General features: G+C 26.9%; 2 protein-coding genes across 2 annotated transcripts; one reads left to right on the plus strand and one right to left on the minus strand.

Annotated features, from left to right (window-relative positions):
• On the minus strand, positions 1 to 7,137 carry LOC126904166 (uncharacterized). Its single transcript, XM_050682923.1, has 2 exons — positions 5,895 to 7,137; positions 1 to 1,325 (listed from the first exon to the last, which is right to left on the minus strand). The coding sequence occupies exons 1-2, from the start codon at positions 7,062 to 7,064 to the stop codon at positions 93 to 95; spliced, it is 2,403 nt and encodes an 800-aa protein (XP_050538880.1). The 5' UTR covers positions 7,065 to 7,137; the 3' UTR covers positions 1 to 92.
• A 4,848-nt stretch (positions 7,138 to 11,985) lies between these two features.
• LOC126904168 (uncharacterized) lies at positions 11,986 to 19,095 on the plus strand. The gene is made up of 6 exons (XM_050682925.1): positions 11,986 to 12,063; positions 17,270 to 17,402; positions 17,469 to 17,767; positions 17,843 to 17,984; positions 18,090 to 18,256; positions 18,912 to 19,095. The coding sequence occupies exons 2-6, from the start codon at positions 17,309 to 17,311 to the stop codon at positions 19,047 to 19,049; spliced, it is 840 nt and encodes a 279-aa protein (XP_050538882.1). The 5' UTR covers positions 11,986 to 12,063; positions 17,270 to 17,308; the 3' UTR covers positions 19,050 to 19,095.
• Positions 19,096 to 25,325: the final 6,230 nt, after the last annotated feature.

Consider the following 25,325-nt stretch of genomic DNA (forward strand, 5'->3'; position numbering starts at 1 on the left):
AAAAAAAACACTTATACTTAGCTTGGATTGATTTGGTAACTGATCAGTACGTTTGTAAAACGTCAATGGACTCATCACGACAAATGATGTTATTAATATCCGTTGCTTCCGTGGTGGCTGCTGTAGGATGGTTCTTCATGATGGTATGACTTAACGGGGTATGGCACTGGAACGGAAACTTTGACTGGAACTTTGACTGGATAAGGCACTTCATGTTCTACTGGGTATGGGACGGGCTTTTCGACTGGGTAAGGGATTTTCTTGACGACTGGCACTGGGTATGGACGGTCGACTGGTACTTTAACGGGGTAATGGACGGGCTTTTCAACTGGGTATGGCACGATTTTTTCGACTGGAACATGGACTGGATATGGTCTGTCGACTGCAACCTTGACTGGGACGTGAATGGGTTTTTCTACTGGGTATGGAATTTCTTTGGTAACGTAAACTGGGTATGGTTTTTCGATGTGGACTGGGTATGGGTTGTCGACTGGAACTTTGACTGCTACTGGGACTTCCTTGACTACTGGGTATGGATGAGGGACACCGACTTTAACTGGGTATGGCTTGTCGACGTGAACAGCGTATGGTTGAGGTACTTCTACTGGGTATGGTCTGTCCACGGGTACAGCGACTTTGACTGGATATGGCACGGCTTTATTTACTTCAACTGGATATGGTATGCTAACACCCTTGGTGATTACTTTTGTGGGTACGTGATGATCGTGTCCACTGCTGTAGTCAAGACCGCTGCCGTAGCCACTGAGACCACTGCCGTAGCTGCTGAGACCACTTCCATAGCTGCTGAGACCACTTCCGTAGCTACTAAGTCCACTGCCGTAGCCACTGAGACCACTGCCGTAGCTGCTGAGACCACTGCCGTAGCCGCTGAGACCACTGCCGTAGCTGCTGAGACCACTGCCGTAGCTGCTGAGACCACTGCCGTAGCTGCTGAGACCACTGCCGTAGCTAAGACTGCTACCTAAGTGGGGTCCATTGCTGTAGCTGTAGCCTAATCCACTTGCGTAGCTACTGCTGTAGTCTAAACCACCGATGCCGCCGTAACCGTAGTCGGTGTCGTACAGACTTCTCTTGCCTTGGCTCTTGTCGTCGATCTTCTTAGTGTCTTTAGCGGCGTCTTCAGCACCCAAAGCGTAGGCGCACAACCCGAATGCGCACACTGCGAAAATTGCTCCTTTCATTGTGTTGCTCGAATAACAGAATGGTACGATCGAATGAATGCTGTGTATTGAAATCCGCTGGTTTTGTAGTGTCCGAGAACGAACCCGTTTTGCGCTCCCACCCCGCCGTAGATACCGTGAGACCTACTTTCCATTCAGTGTCATAGAACAACTTTTTTTCTCCTTCGTAAAATATTACGGTAATAATAATATTAATACGATCTTCTCATACATAATACCATCGTGATAACTGCACCGGGAAGAAACGGTTACAATTCGCTAAAACTCGACAAGGTCATTTGTGTTATTATCATTGCACGTGTTATGTATACGAGGCTATATGGAACAAAATATCAAGTAACCATCGCCAATTTCGCACAGTGGCCATCGATTCTTTTAATAGACGTGAAGTTTTGTTGGTTTTTAACAAAGTCTACAATTGCATTATCGTATTAAAATGTAATTACTAGCTGATTAACAAATTATTTTGGACCGATATTCCCGTCGATTGATTTTTTCCTACGTTTCTCTCGCGCATTTCTAAATGACACATGAATGGGTACAATCGAAACAAAAATGCCGATATGTTAGCGTCAGACAACAGTGAATGAATTATACTTGTTGTACCGATCAATTGGCGAATTGAAATGTAGTATACAATGCAAAACTGTTTTCTATTGATTAACAAATTGTATTGTAAATTTATACTGCTGGATGCAACGGTCAATGTACGCAATTATGTGCGTGACCTATAAGACACCTTTGTATTATTCCAAACGTTATAATTATCGGCATGTTGGCTTTATATTTGCAATTTTGCGTTCCGATTGAGCAACTAACGGCTGAAACAATACACGAATTTTCGTTGCAATACTTTGCGTAGACGCCCTAGTCCAACGACAATTCGACCAACGGCCAATCTTATTACACGTTCAGATACTATTATGGTAAAAAATCCCGTGTCGGCACCATTACGTACATCAATGAGGACAAAAATAATCGCATTTAGACTGCTCGAGGACAAGTGCACGTTAACCGCACGGACGCTTTTCTATGAGCAAGCAACGGCATTTCCGTTTCTATGTGCACCCGAATCCACAGGGACAGACGTGAAACACCGCTGGTAATTTCACGGCCCTTTATTGAAATAATTTGCTCGTTGATTGACACATACACTGCTCTCCCTATGACCCTTACACGTCGAGCGAGAGTCATTCGATTTGAACTCCCCCACAGCTCGGATTTTTTCCAAAGGGATCCCGATGGATTTTAAATTCAAACCGCGCGCTTGCACTTCAAGGGAATCTCTTCGTGCCGTTTTAATACAGGTCGTCACAGCGACGCCACGCCGGTCATTACCGAGGTCAAATCTAATCGAGAAGCGTATGACTAATACCTGTTTGACAATGCCTGTCGTGTGCCCACTTCCGATAATAGTATTCATATTGATCAACAACCCTCGGCCAAGAGCACTACAATTTTATATCTAATACTGTTTGCGTAGAGCATAATGCGTTTTGAACTGGTCGTTGTAGAAAAAAATTTAATAATTTCTACTAGGTTTCTAAATGCATTTTCGTAGGCTTGTTTCGAACAAGAACCTGACTGATTTTTAATAATTTTTCATTAATAATTACGAATTCCGGTCATTCTAGTCGTTGTATGAAGTAACCTTTTTTCTAAAAACTAACCAATATTGAGTAAGCGAGATACACGTACTCTGTTTCGCATCGCTATCAGTTATATTTCTTTTACATGATGTGGAATTTATATGAAAACAGTATGAAATAAATCAACACATATTTTGTAAAATATGCTTTTTTTGAAACTTGTATAAATAATTATGTTTTTACTTACAATTCATCGTTGTTGATTATGTAATTTCATATTACTACATTATACAATGTCTTGATATGTTTGAAATTAATATTTTATGGTTTTGGTTAGTCATATGCAGTGCTCGAATTGGCCAAAAATAAGTAGAGGAGCTCAACTTAACAATTTGAAAACTGCGTCCCTAGTATTTTGAAGACCTTTTTTTTTTTTTTACTCATTACTTTATTTAGTATTTATTAATAAATCATATTTCATTATCATACTAATATTTTAAAAAAAAAAGAGGTGGTATTTTCCACCGTCCTCCCGTCCCAATAAAAAAAAGTAGTTGGGGTGCGCAAAAAAATTTAAAAAAAAGTAGAGGAGCTACGTCCCCCTGCGCACCCCCCAATTCGAGCACTGGTCATATGGACTAACTTCTTTAAATAACTGAAAAATGAAGACTAGTGTCTAGCGTAAAATTATAAGTGTATCCATTTATTTTTTTAGAGTATTATCTCTTTAACTTAAATCAATGACTATTACTTTCAAGTTCTATTTCATATAAGATATTTGTTTAAAAAAACTACTTTATCTAGTAAAGTTGCTACAGAGTCATTCATTAATACCTCTATAAGGTCAATCTAATGACTACCCACAAAACTATGTTCTTTGTCATATAAAATTTAACAATTATACTTATTTTTGCAATAAATGTATAACTAGCAGGTACTATTTCGTTATAAAATTATTTATCGCTAACCCATCATTGCGATAGGTTTAATAACACATATATATATTTATATATAAATTTCTAAAATTATTAATCAATTAAATTATGTAAATAAAATTTATTTTAAAGAATACAGATAGTATTTGTTTTAAATTTTTACTATTGTTTACCTATAAAATAAAATTTACTTCACAATTTTAAGCTAATATTATGTATTTAATTTTAAAAAGTTATAAAATTTAAAAGTAAGCTAAAATGGTTCGAACGTTAATATAAAATTTAAATAAAGTATAAGCTTTAAACTAAAAATAGAGAAATAGTGGTTTATGATATCTGCTAGTTTTATTTAATTATTATTTAAAAACAACTTATTAGTTCTCTTAGTTTGTTTCTTTTACAATAAAACGTATGAAAACAATTGATATTTCTTATCTTTATCTTTAGTACTAAATTTTTATGTTTCTAACAAGGGTTGCAGCAATTCACATGGCAAATTTAATTTTTGCTTTGCATCTGTTACAATTAGCGGGCGAAAGAAGAAATGTAATCGGCTTAGTGCCACGATACAACGAAGCGCGACAAATAAAACGGATCAACACAGTGCATTTTGACGGAAAATATATTAATAAATAAAATGAAACGAATATTAGTGAACGGTAAAAAGAGAGAACCTAAAGAAGCAAAAGGGCAATCCTTGGTTTTGGAATGAGACAACTGTTTGATGTGCTGTGTCATCGTTCATTGCGCCTATTATTAAACCTTATTCCCTACCCGACAACGCTCAGTCTGTACACATGAAGGAGTACATATACGATTGTGGGGGATAAATATAATATAAAATAATCATGAGGTGCTCAAAAAAATTTGGAGATTAAAAAATAATGTATTACGATAATTTTTTTTTCCACAAAAGAGATGTAAAATATTTCTTAATACAATCCCGTAAATAGAAGGTGATCTTGAGTTCTAATATTATCGGAAGCATCATATTTTAACTTAAATAATTATATAATATATTCTGTAAACACAATCCTGTAATTCGATATATCTATGGTTGTATTATAGTAACATTCACATAATACACATATTATATCAATGATAAGAGCATATATAAGGTAAAAAAAGACATCCACGGTTGACCACAAATGCCATAATATAGAACAAGGTTAGAAAAACGTAATTGAAAATGAAATAGTCATTACTGTTTAGTAGATTATTTTCGCCAATCATTTAACTAGCAATACTACCGCTAGTTTATCCTTTTTTCAATATATAATCAAGATTTTTAATTACATTGATTACTAATTTATTGTTTTTAATTTTATCGTAAGGAAAAACATTAAATATTCTCACATAAAATTGATAATTTAAAAAATTATTAAAAATTTAAAAGTAATTTAATGAATGCTAGACGAATTTTAGACTAAAATAATGTAATATATGTTATTTTTACTATGAAATCAATTAAGCGTCATCATTAAACCAAAAATTCATAAATTATACATTATTTTTTAAGTTCTATATTTTCTCTAGTAAAGTAATTTAGTAAAGTATTAAAAAAAATTTAGTACAAAATTAACAGAATGATGAAGTAAATAAAACTATGAATAAATACTTATTACTTGTATAACTTAGCAAAATGTTCAATTTAGGTACTATTTCTATGATTACACATAATGTATGTACATCATCATGTAATATTTGAAACGTTCATTAATATTTCGATGTTATTTAATTCATAACTATGGATTCATATATAAGTTTTTAAAATAAAATTTCTATCAAATTAGAATTAATAAAAGATAACCTAGAGTGTTCATTTTTTTAAATCCTTATTATAGTGCAAAGTAATCATTTTGAAATAATTAATACAAATTTTATAATAAACATTTATTTAACATTGTGTATATAATTTCAACAATTATTACAAATGTATAGTCGCTTCATTAATTACATTATTTTCATCTTGTAATAAACATTTTTAGAAAATCGCAATACAATTTTATACAATGAAGATCTTATGTAATAAGAGATGAAATTTAAAAATACATTAGGCTAAACGTAAAAATATTTTTTATAACTATTTTATTATTTTTTTTTAATTTTATGTGTTCAAGTAAAAAAAAAAACTTGAATATTTAACAACATTTACTTAAATGACTTTACTTCTTTTTTTCGAGGGTGATTGGATCACAATCTATATCTGCAGCAATGGCTTCAGTAGCAATGGCAGTTGGTAAAGGAGCCATATGAAGTTCTGGTGCTGGTGCTGCGAATGTTGGCAATGGTAAAGCTGGCATGGCTGGTTCGATGAATCTGGCGTTAGCAATAGGTTCTTCACAGTCAATGGCTTCTAATTGAGGAGCGATAGCAATACGTTGTTCTTGAATTGGCATTGGTACTGGAACATGGACTGGAACTTTGACGGGGTATGGCATTGGTTTTTCTACTGGATAAGGAACAGCTTTTTCAACTGGGAATGGGATATGTTTTTCTACGGTAACTGGATATGGACGATCGACTGGAACATGAACAGGGTAAGGCATTGGCTTCTCGACTGGGTATGGGATACGTTTTTCTACTGGAATATGAACTGGGTATGGTCTGTCGACTGGAACTTTGACTGGGAATGGGATGTGTTTTTCAACTGGGTATGGCACGTGTTTCTCGAGGTATACTGGGTATGGTTTTGGTACATGAACTGGGTATGGTCTGTCAACTGGCACTTTGACTGGGAATGGCACATTCTTGAGTACTGGGTATGGTTGTGGAATTCCAACCTTAACTGGATAAGGCACAGCTCTGTCAATGTGAACTGGGTATGGTTTTGGTACATGAACTGGATATGGTCTGTCGACGGGTACAGCAACTTTGACGGGGAATGGGATGTGTTTCTCTACTGGTACTGGGATGGGATGTGCAACTTCCTTAAGAATAGTTTTGGAAATCAATTTTGCTTGTGGTTCCAACCAAGCTCCACCATAACCATAGCCTTCTCCGTAAGTTAAAGCTGCGGGAGCGGCATCAATACAATCATCAGCAGCCCATGCTGTTGTTTTCAAACCTAAACCTGGGTTCAAGCCAATAGCTGGAGTTAATGCAGCACCAGCAGTCAAAGGAGCATTCCAACCAAGAGCTGAACGAAGACCATAGTTCAATCCATAGTTTAATCCAAGATGTCTTTTGTTATGGGTTTTTTCTTCTCCTTTGTCTTCATTAGCCACTGCAGCAGAAACGATGTCTTCTTTTTTTTCTGCGGTTTGAGTCTCGGTGACCGCGGCAAATGCGCTAACACAAACACTAACGACACACAAAGTATACAAATAACCCTTCATGGTGTTAATATTATAAAATAAAATTTTATAATTGTACTATTGTTGTTGTTTGAGTCAACAAAACGAATGATTCCAAACCATCAGGGACTGCTCGTTTTGTAGTCTCAGTTTTCCGAAATGGAAGTGGACAATTCAGTAGTCTCCCGCCTTTCGAAGCATTTGTTGTTGGCCCCGGGATTGTGCTCGAAGCCTTTAGGAAAATACAAAGAGGGAGACCTACTTTCTATACCGGTAAAGTACGGAGTACTTGACGTTTAACGAATCATTACTCAACAACATTGACATTAGTGCTAATACTCTCATTAATGTTGTTGTTCTTACTGTCATTTGTTACAATACGTGTTGACATTTTATTTATCATTACCGGCAATCCAGTTCGATCAGTCATAATTTTTAATCGATTAAAACATATACGCTTTTTAATTATTTTTCGTGTTCTTTAGTATTTTATGAGTTCTTCTAATAGTAGGAACAGTTACATCTAAATTAACAACTAAAAAATATTTAACTCAACGTAATTAAATAAAAACATATTTAAAAATTATTATTGTTTAAAATTTATTTAATGTTTCAATAAATAATTTTCTTGTTCGATTTACAGTGAAAACGTAAATGAGTGATTAAATGGTGCTAGAGATTAATGAATTAAGTTTATAATTATCAAAAATTAATTTTAGTTGATTCACATTAAAAAATATTTTTATATAATTTTTATTATTATTATCATCTTAGCAGAGCTCATAAAAAATATTCTTTCATATATGCGTTTTTTTAATTTATGGTAAAAGCAGAACATCGATTATACTTATATATTTTTTTCTTTTTAAAATTAATACAATAATCCTAGTCTTCATTAGATATACTTTAATTTTTTTTTATATTAAAATTATTTAGCATATTTTTAACTTTTATTATAAAATATAACTAAGAAAAAATTGCCGTCCTATTATTTTTTGGCTGACTTTCATACATTTGCTAGTATTATGTTAAAATATTTGTCAATCGTATTAATAAAATCTTACAAGATATTTTAATCCTACTCAAATACTAATAAAAAAATGCATATTCTATGTCATAATATGTTAATCATTGTAATCATACAAAATTATCGATTATCATTATAAAAGTGTTTTATATTTAGGCTGTAAACGTCTTAAGTATTTTTTACAATAATAGGAAAATTTCTTTTACATTAATAGATCTGAGTATAATTATACTTTATAATACAATATGAAGTATTAAATGAGTTCTGCATAGGACAAGAAATTAATAACGTTACAGTTATTTCGTTTAAAACAAAAAAAATTTCAAAACGTAATAAAAAAACTAAAAATAAATCTAAAATATGTGATATTAACGTAAAATATCGTGAAATGTAATATATACTTATAATTCAAAACAATTCTTATTAAACATTATATAAAAAGAAATTCTATGTCAGAAAAATTTAGTCATTGCCCATATTAAAAATTGTAAAAATGCTATTGGTAATGAATTATGTTTTAAACCCATTTAAAATAACGTAAATTTAGTAATTTTTAAAAGTTAAACGAAAATATTGAATAATGTTTTAATATTAAAAACTTTAAACTAAATTATAAGACCTCAAGTTTTGTATCATTTATTAAATAAAAAAAAAATTTAACGTGCTTGATTTAAAAAAAATTTGTGTGATCAATAACTATAAAATAATAATTAAAAATAATGTTAATGGTTTTTTAGTAATGTAAAGTGTGTTTTATAAGAATATACTAGAATAATATCAATCTTTTATCAAATCTTATGAAAAAAAATTAATTCGTGGTTCAAAAAGTATTTTCAAAATATTATTTTTTTTCCAATTATGATATTGTGATGTAAAATTTTTAATTGAAAAGTTTGGTATTATTTTTCAATTCATTAAAACAGTAAAAAAATAAATTAATTAAAGATAATATCAGTTATTAAACATGATTCATTGGCTTATTAGTGTATATTATACGCTGGGTATACACTAATCCAAATTATTATTTATGTAGAAGCACTGATTAAAATACAATTTATAAAGACAATTATAAAATACAAAAAGCAATTTCTCTTGTAATTTCTATACTTTATAGTGTATAACATTTTTCATAGGTCATATTTATTACAAGGTGATAATTTGCTAGAGGCGTATCAAATTTTCTACGACAGAAAACATTACTATAATCGACTACAACTCTATTCTCTTTAATATTTTGAATAGATATACTCATAAATGTTACAAAGAACAATGTGTTTTTGATATTTGACAAACAAATTACGGGTAATATAATTCTCAAAACTAACACATTATCCATGAATTATTGTTTAATGCATTTTCACTACACTAAATAATAATTCTTGTAAATAAAAATAATTTAAAAATGAATAATTACTGTCTATAATTGAATTTGGTAGGTTTAAAGGCATTGTTGTAATGATAATTTATTTATTTTAAAAATCATAGTTTTAACAATAGTAGAAGTCATTTCACATATTAAAAAATTTTTAGGAATGAAACAACTTTTTTTTAAATATATAATTAGTTTTTTAATACTAAATTAAGCCTAGCTTACGACACAGTCCTGGTGCCTTTTGGGTTGTCCTTACAGATTGGACACTGATTCCGATAGAAGTACACAGTTATACAGGACACGATAGTTGTTGTGCAAAAAAAGTAGCTCTATAAGCAGTTTGAAAATAACTTAGTCCCACTTGTAAATTCAATAATAATATAACTACATAATACTTAGAGGTATTCACAATTATACTTTATAATAATCTACTTATTACTATTTAATACAATGGGTAGACGAAACAAAAATTAATAATCATTAAAAACAATATTTAAATGCCGTATTATTAGTGAATGTTACATAAACTTACAAAATCTCAAACAATATTTAGATGTTAAAAATAAAATCATATCTTATTATAAAGTATGCGCGTAGACTTAAAAAAAAAAACCCATAACTTAGTTAAAAATCAACAGATTTCAACAAAATGTTTACAGTACCTTTGAAATGTCCCTAAGCAGAGCTGGTAAAAATGTTAGGTTTTAAATAGAAAAACGCTGGCGGTAATCAGGATGTTTGATTAAATTTTTAATTTATAAAATAAATAAATTCATCTTAGCGAATAATTTTTGTAGAATAATATAAAGTTCTTTAATTCAAAGTAAAAATTTTGCATCGTTTATTTTTCCAGCATTGTCTAATTTTTCAATGTTTCATTATATAATGAGATATTTTTATGCTTAAGTTTTATTATTCATTTTCATAGTACTCATATCTTTTAATTTTATACAATGCATTTGTTGGTGATGTTTGTAATTTAATAAAACTTAAATTTAATTGCAAAAAAAATTTTTTCAAAGATATTTTTATAAAAATACAAAAACGACTGATTTATAGTATAACATCATATTAGTATAACAATTTCTAGTCTATATTTTATTTTGTGTTATTTAAAATCAATCAATTAATATATTAATACCTAAATTTTAAAACTGAATAAATTTTTTATCTATGTTTAACGACATTCATTATTTTCAATGTCTTGAGGTTTCATATTATTGATTATTAGAAAATTACGTTTACTTTCAATAATTTATTTTATCAAAATGTACTTTTAACATAAGATGATCATCAATAAAGTAATATTTATTACATAATTAATTTTGTTTCTATAAAAATATATTCTCATACACTTTAAAATGTTTTTTCAAAAATTATATCTAATTTATATCCATCAAAAAAATAATTTTAAGGTTTAACTAAAAAAAGGGAATTGAAGAACACAATATTATAACAAGACAACTTTTACATCATGTTATTTTTTTGTTAAGTTTATATATTTCATATTTAACTTAGATTACTTTTGAATATTATTTTCATAATTATTTTGAAGGTAATAGACTTACTTGTTATATGCCCTCGTCATATTTTGAAGTATGAAATTATAAAATTGTTATTTTTAATTATTTTTTCTATCAATAAATTTGTTTTTATTTTTAATATTTAAGTTAGTATTTTATATCTATAATAGACCTTTCAAGTTACTTTTTAAGTGACTTTTTTTCAAGTAACCAAATTTTATACTATAAGAAGTTATTGTAAGTATACAATGTAAAAATTTATTCATACTTATATTTTTATAATTTTTCTCATGGCTGTTTAATGAAACTTAAATATAGGTGTACTAAGGGAAAATGTTGATTTTACAGACATTAATTTTAGACGAAACATTTGTCTTTATAATTAATGGATTGAGGTCATACACTGCATGGTGTTATCATGAAATTATTTATAAGAGGAAACGCTAAATTTTTATAACGTTTATAGTAACTCATTAATATGATTTCAGCCATTTTTCCCACTTTTTTTTCATTTCTCCTCTTGTTTTCCACTCAAATTTATCTCTCTTCACTTGATTGCTGGCTATATATAACTAATAAATAAACGTAAATGACTAGGCCTTTGAGTTTCAGGCTGTTAGTGATAAAAAAGATTATAAATTACAAATCCATTATAAACTATAATCATATAATTGCCGCTTATACTCACATAGATAAAAGTAATTTTAAACTTAACTAGATAATGATACATCAATGCATATTGCAGTTTCTGTTATAAGGAAATTACAACTTTTTGTTTAACATAATATATTTTAGAGTTAACTATTTTGGGTCGTTATGGCGATATATAATGTTTAATACAGCTATTAAAATTTCTCTTTTTGAATATTTAATAGAGGTTTAGAATTATTGCTTTATAAAATGGCATCAACTAATGATTCCTCTTTCTTGTCATACGATACGTGGTCTACTGATGATTCAATTACTAAAGTTACTGTAAGCTATCAAGATTATCTATATTAAATATTTACTAATGTCACTATTTTAATCAGACCACCAATGAAAAAATTTGTTCATTTCCGAATTTGTCAGATAAAGATTCTATTATTTGGCAAGTCGAAAGTTTACCACCTCGTATAGGTAATGTAATTTTGAACTTTTTATGATGAAAATTATTACAATTTAAAAAATATATTTACACAACAAGATTATTTAATGAAATATAGAAAATTTATGATTTTATTTTTTCAATAATTTATATTTATATATTTTTTAAAAATTAAAAATGAATAGTTTTGAACTATCTATAATTAAACTTATTTATATGCTTAAAATAAAAAGTTAAATAAGAACCCATTCTACATTTTGTACTATTTAATGTTGGCTGGTTGATAAACAATTTTGTTTTATTACTTTTTGAATTACTTAAATTTTTAGTAAGAGGTGGAAGGGGTGTTTAACGTTATACAAATTTTTATTTGAGCGTTATGGTAAACACTGAGTGTGACTAGCATAACCTTGCTCTTCGCCTTGTCTTATTTTCTAATATTAATACCTGAAACAGAAATATTACAAAATTAGTTATTAGTCAATTAAAATGTTTTCTAATTCATTCTCTAAATAGTATCAAAATAATTATAAGTCCCTTATTTAACTTTTGATAGCTACCTTTAAAATTTTTCTTAAAAATTATTTTTCTTATAATAAATTGGACATTTATCATTAAATCATATATTCATAAAAATAAATAAAATTTCATTTTGTACAATTTTATGAAATAATTATTAACCAACAAAAACAATGGAGGTAGATTATTAATAAGTCGCACAATACATTTTTGTCAATATTGAAAGATTAAGTTTTTATTTTTTTCTTCAAATGAGTAGCTAGTTGTTAGTCGTTTATTGCATTAATTTTAGTACCCAATGAAGAAAACTGTCCATCAGTAGCTCGTGCAATGAGCAAAATGAAAGAACAAGCATCAAATAATATATTTAATATTGAAAATGACATTAAAAATATTAATAATACTATAGAAAGTCAAATTTTAAATGCATCAAATGCACTAAAAAAATCTTTAGATGAGTTAGACCATGAGATGTCAAATATGTTTGACAGGTGTGCGATGGTAATAATTTTGATATTATAAATATTTTGAAGTATTAGCTCAACTAGCATTCCTTGGATAGTAAGCCAATTTTATGGTTTGTTATATCCTTTCTATTAATTTTGTTTATGTAGTACACTTAAATAATCTTATAATAATAATATTTCTATATATTTTTTAACTCCAAAGGAAGAGTACCAAAAAGTAGATACATTAGTTGGGTTGTACTCTAATGCAGATGAACTAGTTGTTTTAAGAAAGCAATACATAAATGATTTTATGGAAGTTTTGCATAGCATAGAAGCAAGGCGAACTCAGTTGTTAAAACAATGCTATGAACAGTCAATAGAACCAATTAAAAATTTACCCTTTGGAGCTTATGATTACATCTATGAACACTTTTTAAAAGTAGTAGTATTCAACCTTATTTTTAGACTTATTTTAAGTGTTTTTATACTTTTGAAATAAGAACTACAATGCAATAAAGCTAGGAAATTTTCGAGCTTATGAAAATGTAAGAATTTATTTGATCCAACAAAGTAATGTATCATACATAGATTTTTTGAAAAGAATTGATACAGTAAAATCAACCATCATAGAATCTATTGGAAATAACGTAAATGAATCATTTAGGTATTAAGATTATTTTTAAATTAATTAATTAATAAGTCAAAACTTTAAAAATGAATTTATGAAATTAACTTAAAAATATGTTGTAGGCATTTTATTCAACCTATTATAAATGATAAACTTACATATTTTATAGAAGATTCTATTAAAGTTTTAAATTCAATAAATATTTTATTGGATAAATTATCAGAAAAATCTGAAAAACATATTGGTTTTGCATATGTTATAGAATGTGCAGAGAAGTTTAAATTATTTATTTTAGCAATTGGTATTATTGTAATATTATCAAAATAAACATTTTTTAAACATGTATATGTATTTAATTTAGATAAAATAATAGAATCTATGACGTCATATTTTTATAAAATATCTGATGAAATTCAAAAAATGTATTTAAAACATATCTCAGACCTATATATGAAATTAGATATTATAGTAGATTCTTCATCCTTACAAAAACTTTCAACAATCAGCACAAATATAGCAGATGAAGCTTTTGTTATAAGTAAAACAAAGTCGGTGAATATTTTAACTTTACAAAATTTACTGAGAAAATTAAAATACGTTGTAAAAGAAATAGATATATTATTAACCCGTTCAGCTCAAATTATACATAACCATTCAAAACGAGTTACAAAAGCCAGACAAATTATACTATTAGCCCTGAAAACTACATTTTCCGAAAATGATTTATTATTAAAAGTAATCTATTTTTAAAATATTGATTTACTGTTTTATCTAATAAATTAGTTTATCTATATCAAATTTTGTTTTGGTACACATTGAAAAACTATTTTAGAAACCGAAAATATTACGAGACCGCCTTTAAAACCTTAATTGAACTTGACTTATAAAAAATTTTAATTTGATTAAAGTTATAAAAGCGATTTCATAACATTTTTTAGCTTTTAGAATTGCTAATCTTATAAATTCTTAAAAAAAAATACAACGAAGGCCAACTAACACACTAAATATGATAAAAATTGTTTAAAAAAGCAAAATCAATTTGGTTTACTGAAGTCAACCAGTGTTATGGGCAGCGTTTTTTTCAATTTTAACAGCCTTAATGAAAAATGAACTTTTAAATAAAAGTATTTTGAATTACACTATTTAGTGTAATTCATAAATATTCTATAATTTTATAGAATAAATAAAATAATTACAATTATTATTTTATTATTAAATAAAAGTAAAATGTTATTAACTATATGAAAAGTTTCAAGTTATACATTATTATTTTAAATTAAACAGAATTATGAACAAAAATGTTCGATGGTATTTGATATGCTAATTGAAGCCTCAGAAGAGTCTGACGTGTATAAGCTTGAACAAAAGTGCAATAGCTTTTTGAACGTTATTTATAATATGTAATCATTTGTAAGTTGTAAAGCCTAATCGTTTCGTGAAATTATAATATTATTACAGAATACATGCTAATTATAAAAATGAAATAAAAGTTATTACTGAATATAGAGATCTAATGATAACTGAATTAGAACTTGTAAAATCAGAAGTTGAATTGGTTCTAAAATTATGCCAAAAAAAAGAATTCAATGAATTTAAATTAATTTATGAAAAAATAGAACTGTCGTCCTATATGGAAAACATTATTGTTTCATTTAATGAAGCGTCATATAAATTTATTAAGTCGTAAGAGAGTTACTTAGAATTTTTTTGTTTATATGGTAAGTATTAATATAAAACTAATATTACAGTCTCAATGAATATCTCTTAAAAATAATTGACGACTTAAAATCTGCAAAATCATTAGATGTGGAGTGCAACTGGATCAAAATAATTGAAGTCGGTGTGAACCATCGACATGAAGTCTCTAAAAAATTACATGAACTCAGAATGAATAAAATTAGAGACGGAGTTGTTACTAAAAGAATAGATGAAATAAAGCAGCACAAATATCTCCTTGAACGACATACAACAGTTAAATTTATTTTCCGACTATCTTAACTTAAAACTTATTATTCAGTTGCATTTTTATAGATTGCAAATGAAATCAGGGAAAGTTTACATGAAGAAGTTAAAATTATCTTTAAGCGACACGATGAAGAACTTAGATATATCAACGATAATGTAAAATTAATAATGAGAGGAATGATATATTTATCAATAAATGAATTGAATGAAATATTAGCAGATTTTAATACTCATATCAATATGGTTGCTTATGAATTCCATAAAACATGCAAAGACTTATTGAGTACTGTTGATACAGAATATACAATGATAATTGATTCAACAGTAGGATTTATAAAGTCAATCAAGTATGCATTTAACAATTATTTTAAAAATTCCTTCAAAAATGCTCAGTTTTTCTGGTTTTTAAATTATAGAATGTTTCCAGAGGGAGGTAATTATGGAATTGATGAAGCTAAGAGTAATCTTGAGACATTAAAATTCTTAAATGAACAAATAACAGAAGAATGGAATGAACTAGCTAATATGTTAAGAGAAATTGAAACAAAAACTATCGTCAATACCAAAATACCTTTTAAAAAACTTTTAATACCGTATAAAATTTTAAAATATATATTTTTTTTTTATGAAACATTTAATTGTCTAGGCTTACAATTGAACTTAAGAGAAAGATGTTTGAAAAAAGATATGAAACTTTGAACAAAATTTTCGATGAATCAATTGAACAAGAAATAGGAAACCTAAATAAAATAGTCGACAACATAAAAGATAAAGTTAAATTTGTTGAAGAGACATTAATTAAAAATAATTCAGCAGAGTCGTCTAAAGTATGGTCAATTTTGCTGACAGAAATAAAAAAAGTCATCACATTTTTAATAGATTCACATAATGACATAAGTAAAACTTATAATTAAATGAAAGGTTCAAAAATTTATTTGTTTAATTTATATGATAAAAATTATTCATTTAGAGGCGTTGGTAATGCTTCAAATAAAAACTTCGGTTTGGAATGTAACTCATATCGGGCCTTATATTTCTTCGATTATAATGGTCAACCCAAAGCATACGTTTGCTGCAGGAAATGTGAATTTTTACGACTTTTGTAAAACCATTGTAATACCTGAGAAATGGGAAAATCCAAGATTCCTTAACAAAATTTATCAATTGATTTTTCATTACGTCTTTGAAATACAAAACACAACTGCGGTTTGTTGTGAAACTACTATACAGGGTGTTCAGTAAGTAAGGAAACAGGTCAATTGTTACAAACAATGAGAACAATAGAAACCCGTTTCCTGACTTACTGAACACTCTGTATAATTTGTGAAACAAGAGAAAAAATTGACTGATTAGTGACATTTCATTTTCTTGTTTTATCCGCAATAATTTTCGATATTTTAAATTATAAACATCTTATCTTAAGATAAGTTGTTTGATAAAAAAATGGTTCAATCTAAAATAATTCTTCTATGATAATTTTATTATTTTATTTAATTTTAGCTTCCAAAATTAAAAAATATTTATATAGTCTTTGACTTGAATACAAATAAATATTATTAAATTTTTAGATTAATTTCATTCTTTGTACGCGTATAAAAATATATATTTTTGAATGATATGAATAATATTTTTTAAAATATGAATTATAAATTTATGCAATAATAAATATTTTTCTAGGAATTTTCTTGGGAAAATGTTGAAATCCATAAAGATGCTATGGATGCATATCAAAAAATTATGGTCGATGTAATAAAAAAAAGTAGAGTTGCCATGCTTAGATCAGAAGTCGTTTGGATAGTCAAATCAACAGGTAAATATCAGTTTTAAATACCAACTAGTAGAAACTAATTTCATTGTTAGTTGTTATATCTTGTAGAGCTGATTAACTTTATTGTTAATCTTATTGACCTTGAAGTGAAGTTTAAAAACATTGTTTTAAAAACTTATCATAATGATGCAGAAAAAACTTTGAATGATACTTATGAAAAGTTTAAAACAGATTCTCTAAAAACAGTGTGTTGTTTGAAAAACATTCGTGGAACGGTAAATTGTCGACTTAAAATGTCACACGGGAGTCCTAACAACAGCAGTGCATTGCAAGTTCTGCTAGTCGACATGAATCAAGCAAACAAAAAGTGTGCTGATATATTGAATAAATCATATACAGAAATAGAAGTGTGTGATTATTAAAAAAATATATTAAGTTACACTAAATAGCTTGGAATTAATAAAAAAATATTTCAGCTTCAATTAAAAACAATTGTTAGTGAATACACAAATAAATTTCCCCTGGGTGTTTTAAAAGCTGCAACATTGTCTTTTGATTTGAATACACTCCAAAATAAAATTAAGCAGATAACATATAGAACGAGTTCTATTAACCAAATATCAGGTATTTTAATTACAAAAATGTAGCCCAATATTATTTTATGGAGTATTTTGTCTAACACTTTAAAGTAATTTCATCGTATAAAAAATGCACAATGTTTGTTTACAGAATTCGATATTAAACAACACGATGGCACTTCATTTTCTTACACTGTATCAACAGCTAAACAAAACCTGGTAAAGGCAATAGAGAGTTTCAAACAAAACTCTATGACAAAATCTGGGATTATTGTCGTCAGACGGGAAAACAGCGAATATTGGAACAACAACGTTCAAGTAAGGATGTCATTCTTCTAAATTACCATGCACATAAATAGTCTTTTAGTTTACTGAAACGTCAATGCCTTTTATTTAGTGCTTTATTATAGGAGTCATGAAAGCATCTTACCGTGATTTATTCGTGTTTACATGTTGAGAAGGTTTAAGTTTAAACTGCTAATACTTTAGCATAATATTATTTTAAAATATTCTCTTAGATACCTAAACTTTATTTAGTACGTAAATCACGACTATCGATAGTTTCACATTGAATTAAATTTTTTATACTTAATAACAACTATATATATATATATATATATGTCAAGTTCATTGATATTACAAAATTGCGACTGAAAATATCAACTAAACTTCTATTTATTCAGTGTTATTAGTAATAATCCATCGAAATAATATAACCTATTTTCACACGCGTATTCTATTCTGATATAATGTTTCGCGTTACAATTACTTAATTAGACTTTAGTCTAATAATATTCGACAGCTATAGGAATATAATAACTATTAAATATATGTATAACAATGTTGAATGGCGAAATTATATTACTGATTTTTCTCAAATATTGCGGCATTCTATTTATTTTTTCTGTGAATTAAAATTTGTTCTCAACAATTCTATTCATCTATTTGAACAGCTTGTGTGTAATTTTTTCAGAAATTTTCTGATCTACATATAAAACGTTTCGAAGACATCAAAACATTTTATGCCGTTGAAAAGTCAAAATTAATAAACTGGGCTACTTGTTTCGTTCAAAATGTAAAAGAAATAAAGACATTTTTCGAGTGCACTTGATACAGCATACAATTTATATTTTTATTTTTAAACGAAATTATATTTTTATGAAACTGTAATTTATGAATTAACTTTTGTAGCATGTTATGTTGAAAAACTATATAATTTTCATCATAGTTGAATATTTTGTCATCTAATGAATTTTATATAATTTTATTAATTTAGATTTGAGTTTGCCTCATTAAATGCAACTATTATTGTCTTTGACAATTCATAAAGAGCAAATCGATCGATTATATTACAGATACAATTTTTTTATTTAAAATACGCTATTTAAGTTTTTAATAATTGGTTTAAACTAGATTTATTATTTTGAGAACTTTTACTTTTATAATTTTGCAAGGTAAATCAATTATAAATATGAGACTATTAGTCTTTTTGTTGTCATAAATATACTTTTAATAGGTTTTTTATTCTGAAAATAATTTTATTTAATGAAATATTTCTAAAGAAATGTTTCGATTAATGTGATTGATTTATAATGAAGTAGTATTGAGATAGTTCAAATTAATGTCAATTACTGATATGTAGTATTTAAATTCAAATGTTGTACATATTTCTAATCGAGCTTTACGTAGCCTGAAAAATATTTAAGAATTTATAGTTTGATATTCAGTGTATAATATATTTATAATATCTCCAAGATGATTATTTTAAATTTAAATGTGAATAACGTGTGCAAAACTTTCCATAACCTTTTTTACACGCAAAGTAGTAGGAATCCATGCCACAAGTTGTAATCAATTTATAATAAAAAATTATTTACTGCACGGAAGTTAGATCAACTACTAGGTGATATACTTATACCACTTAGTAGCTGTAAAAATAGCTTATTTGAAAGTATTCAGTTTGTATTAACTGTCACTATGGATACAATAAAAGGACAGGCCGATCGTATAAAAGGGTTGCATTAGTTTAAACTTAAAGTATCTAGTAAAATGTCTGCAGTGTAACTTTGCGACCCTCTCATTATATTAATGACATATTTCCAATCATGGAAAGTGATTTTTATTAAATATTCGTTATGAATATTAAAAAAAAAAACTTTTATTCTTTTTCAATAATTATTTATTCAAGCCAAGTTGACCATGACAACAATAAAAAAACATTATTATTAAGATTAAAGGGTTATCATTTTAGCTAAAATAATACAACTAAGAATAATGTTTGTTGTTTACATTTAAAAAACTTGACATGTGTCGTCATTGAACTTTTTAAAAGTTTTATAGTATATTTGGTTTGTTAGTGTATTAATAATATAGCTATGACGTTCCTTGAGCTACTTAATGTATTAACGTTACATTATCAAAAATGTTTGTTCAAGTTTTAGCACGACAATTGACAATCATGTCATTTTTAGCTGGAAATAAGTATTCATTAACATACAGTCTTTTAATTTGTTTTTACAATAATAGAACATTTCAAAACTCGAATCATTACGACTTCATCGTGGCAAATAATAATTCTAAATCTAAACTCCATTTGAAATGATCTAGAGACTCTTAGAAATACGAAACATATTTTATATTATTCAAATATATAGAAAAGAATAACTTAGGTATTTATATGTGCCGTGGTGGATGAAGATATCAGATGACTATGTTTTTAGATATTGGGATTGCGAAGTCAACAAGTAATGTTGTAGTATTATCGTTATGACGTCTTCTATATTTTATCATACTGAAAAGGATGGACAAGATGATGATTTATTTAACTCGTTAAAATCTCATTAACTTGACGAGTTAAATGAATTAGATAAACCAGTAGGTTCTCATAAAAAAATATCTATAGAGTTAAACAATTTTTTGAGGAGTAATTGTTTTCCACTAAATTTTTTTTTACCCAGCAAACCTGATTTTTCAAACATAAAAAATATATGTGATATAATTTTATATACCAAAAATGTATTTATTTTTATGTGAATTAGTCGAAATTATAAAACATAGTCGTGCCAATGTTAAAACCATGTATATCGACAATTTGAGGTTTTTTAAGAAATACATATTTACAATAGGGTCGGCCTGGCCTATTGGTTATAAACGTAAATTTCGGTGCACAGGGTTTCGTGTTCGATCCATAGGGTGCCAAGAGATTTGTCTTGTGATTTTCTCATTGATGATGTCTGGAGTCTGGTGCAAGCCGCGTTAATACTCGTCCCGTTCATCATTTGCCTATCCAAAAACCACCTTGGACTCCCTAACATGTGAGAGGGGGTCCTCTGTAGTATGTTAAATTCGGTAAATAGAAGTATGTAAAAATGATCATCACATATATGCAATGTGATACATTTTAAAGAGTTTTTGAAATAAATAATCTTAGTTACTTCTTAAAGATAATGTAGTGTTAAAAAACCTAATATCTATGAGTTGAGTCTGGGTTTCAGTGTAATATCATAGTAGATACTGTCCAAGCACTAATTTGATTTATGTAATGGAAAATTCAAATATAAACCTTTTATTTTGCGATTTAAATTTTTATTATTTACAATTATATCATAAAAATAGTTTTTTAAAGTTATTATGATATAAAATTGTAAAAATATAATATATGTAAAAAGATTAAATATTTATTTAAAAATAAAGTTATTATGATAAATAGTTATATTAGTAATAATCTTTATAATATTTATAAAATTCAGAATTTTTCACTGTTTTTGTGTAACTAAAGACATATGAATACAATTATTTTAATAAATTTAATATTACTACGTTCAAAGATATAACTTCAAGAATTATGGACAATAGCCAGGGCAAAGATTTATTACAACCAGTCAAATAACGAGATTAAATTATTATAAATCAAAACATCCTTGAAATTTTAACTTATAATTACTTCAAGTACTTATAAAATATTTACAAACACCCTTTTATTAGAGTAAAATTTGCTTTTAAGCAATTTACACGAATAATATTATTTGGGAATATTTTTTTTGTTCATCGATAATGTAATTTATCTGGTAATGAAATTTTTAAAGAACTGCCCCTCGACATTATTTGAATATTGTTACAACATATTTTTTAATATACATTTATATTTCCATTTAATAATTGACAATCTTATGATTCATTATTGTATATTAATGAACTTGTTTTTAACAAATATACTATACGTGTTTAAGGTACAAAACAATTTAAAATGTTTACCAATAAAGTGAAAATTCCATTAGTTTATCCAGTAAATAAATATTTAAGAATTAAATATATTTTATATAAATAAAATACATATTTTCTCTTAAAATAAAACAAATGAGGATACTTTTGGTTGATTTTCACTTTAAAGAATAACAAAATATTGTAAAAAATAATATTTTAAAAGTTAATTTTTTTTTTTAAATAATAAAACTCTGAATTTCATCACTTAAAAGACAAAACCACGTAACTCATTTTTGCGATTTTTTTTCGGTGGAAGTATACATTTTTTTGTATAAGAAAAAAAATATATTTATCATATTTTGAATTTTCATTTATTAATGAGAAATTAAATGTTATTTATTAGGAAAATATCATAAAATTTAAGTTAACAATTAATATTTTGAGTTATTGAAAAATACTTCATTATTTTTATTTATATAGATACATCACTAATATTGAAATTATAACTTGTGTTTTTAATATCCACAAATTTACCATTGCTATTTGTGTAAACATGTTCTCATATTTGTCCTATGCATAAAATAAAAAAAATTTCATAAGTAGTCTTGGTCTCACTTCTTTTATATATGTTCCACAACGTGCTGTTATACATTTTACTATAATAGGTAACTAACTAAAATGTCATCATAAAAAATTTTATTTTAAGTTTTTTATCATTATTTAATATCACTTTATTTTGCTATTTTCATTGAATAGTTTCATAAACTGTTAACAAACTGTCAAGTTTTCTAATAATCATAAGTATAGTAATGTACTATTTTTATAAGTATTGCTCTTGGCTGTGAAATTAGTATAAATTCATTATTACTGAAGAACGAGAAAATAATGGCCATCATTGAATACTCATTGTATTCTTGACGTTTGTACAATTTTAAGTCATGAATTGATAAATATAGAATTAGAGGAATCTGTATCATACATGGAACGTTATGAAAAATAAAACATAGATGATGTACAGTTCAGCATTTTTAATTGAATAATTGGATGACTCTGCTTTATTAATATTTAATTATCTTAAATTAAGTGATTTGAAAGACTAGACGGACAATAAAGAAAAAAAAATACAGTAATAATGTATATTGTATATTATTGCTAGGATATTGTTCGTATATTTTTAGTCAACCAAAATAATAAATTAGTTTTTTCCAAAGTCATTGATAAATTTAATAATTAAATAAATCTTTAATAGTTGTACTTTTTCAAGATTATAAGAAATGTAATAATCATCAAAATTTATAAATGAATAACTTTTGATAGTATTTTAAGTTAAAAAAAATTACTTTAATAATTAAACAAATATACATAAAAGAATATATAATAACCTTTATATCAGTCAACGAAAGTATTTATGTTTTATATGTAATAGTAAAATTTTTATTCTTGATTTATGTTATGTTATTAATGTAATGAGTTGATAATTATCCTCGACTACAACTCTCATTAAACTTGTTAAACTTGTATTATTCGTGTTTTTTTAATTATTTCAACGACCATATGTGGTCGTTAGAAATAAATATTTGTTGACATTTTGTGTAATACCTAGTTTTCTGATATTTGGGTTCTTGCTTCTTTCTTAATTATTTATAACCGTTTAATTTTGATTACACATACATACTAAGGATATAAATGACCGGTAATAATAAGTTAATTGTAATTTTTTTTATCAAAATTAACAAAATTAAAACTACTGAACTCAAAAAGCCGGAAAAATATTCTAAGGGAAAAATCGTGAATAACCAACCAAGTTATCATCACTGCTAAACAATAAATGGCATTTCTTTATTTTATATGCTATAAAAACATGATGCTCCGTTAAAATTTATGTGCTTATTTATCACGTGTTTTTCGGTATGAGTGATCAATTTAAGGATACTTCCCAGAAACGAATCATTTTATATTTTATACGCATATAACGTATCCTTAAATTTATAGTTTATGAGAAGGGTTGTAGACGATCGACGATGTCAGTAAAGTAAATGGTTGACTTGATGATAAATACTTGACCCTTGTAATCGAAGAACAAAAGACCCATCCAAAATTCTCTAAAAAGAAATAAAAACTAAATTCGATCACCTGTGTTTCTTCTTTATATTTTCGATGTCCATCTGTTAGGTACTAATAAAATAACATACGTTGTATTCATTACGGTTGAATTTACAATAATGGTAATTCTTTTCAACAGTAAATTAATAAAAATTGATGGTTCCGCTTCTCAGCATGTTGCTATTTTACGGACAAAGCCATACGATCTGGATAACAACCGTTGTATTGTAATTAACTACACATTAATTTTTTTTAGTCAATGTTTACATTAAATGTGAAGATCTGTGTTTTCAGATGTCAAATAAAATTTAAATCAATTAATTATTTTGAATTTAACTAATAGCATAGCTTGATACTCAATTTGAATTCATTATATTAGGTGTACTTACAGACGCCAAATATGACGGATTACTTAAGAAATATAGTAAATACGTGTGCATTCTAAATAGTTAATAAAGCAATAATGTCATAATCTGAGACATAGTAGTTATTAAATGTTTTATTGTGACAGGTGTAGCTAGTTATCATACCATTTATTAGAGTGTTATCTTTATTTGCATTAGTATACTTGAATTAACCTATTTTGAAGAATGGAATAGTTACAGCTCACGTACTTATATTCAATACATAAATTTTGAAAGTGATTTTACTTTATTTGACTTAGATCTGGATATTAACCTACATTTTTTAGTAATAAATAAATAAATCCAATTTGAATAATTTATGTCATCTGTAGTATAGTAAAAAAATTATAATAAAGAATAATTATTTAATTATTGTGATATACTCATGATAAAAATAAAATATAAATAAAAATTAAAAAAAAATTAAATTAAAATAGACTTTGTGTATTAACATTATGAAAGTCTTAAAATTTATCTGTTTAATACAAATGAAAAACAAAATTTATTATAATCCTTGTAAATATTCAATGACCACAGAAGTCGATAATAATAAAAAATTCTATGTAAAAAAAAATTAATAAAAATATTAAAAAATGTACAGTTATAGTAAAATTATATACAAAATAGTTGTACATTATGTGTAAAAATAATAAGACTGAATTTTGTGTTATATTATG

Source organism: Daktulosphaira vitifoliae, unplaced genomic scaffold (assembly GCF_025091365.1).
Source record: "Daktulosphaira vitifoliae isolate Bord-2020 unplaced genomic scaffold, ASM2509136v1 Scaffold_4, whole genome shotgun sequence".
NCBI classification, from domain to species: Eukaryota; Metazoa; Arthropoda; class Insecta; order Hemiptera; family Phylloxeridae; genus Daktulosphaira; species Daktulosphaira vitifoliae.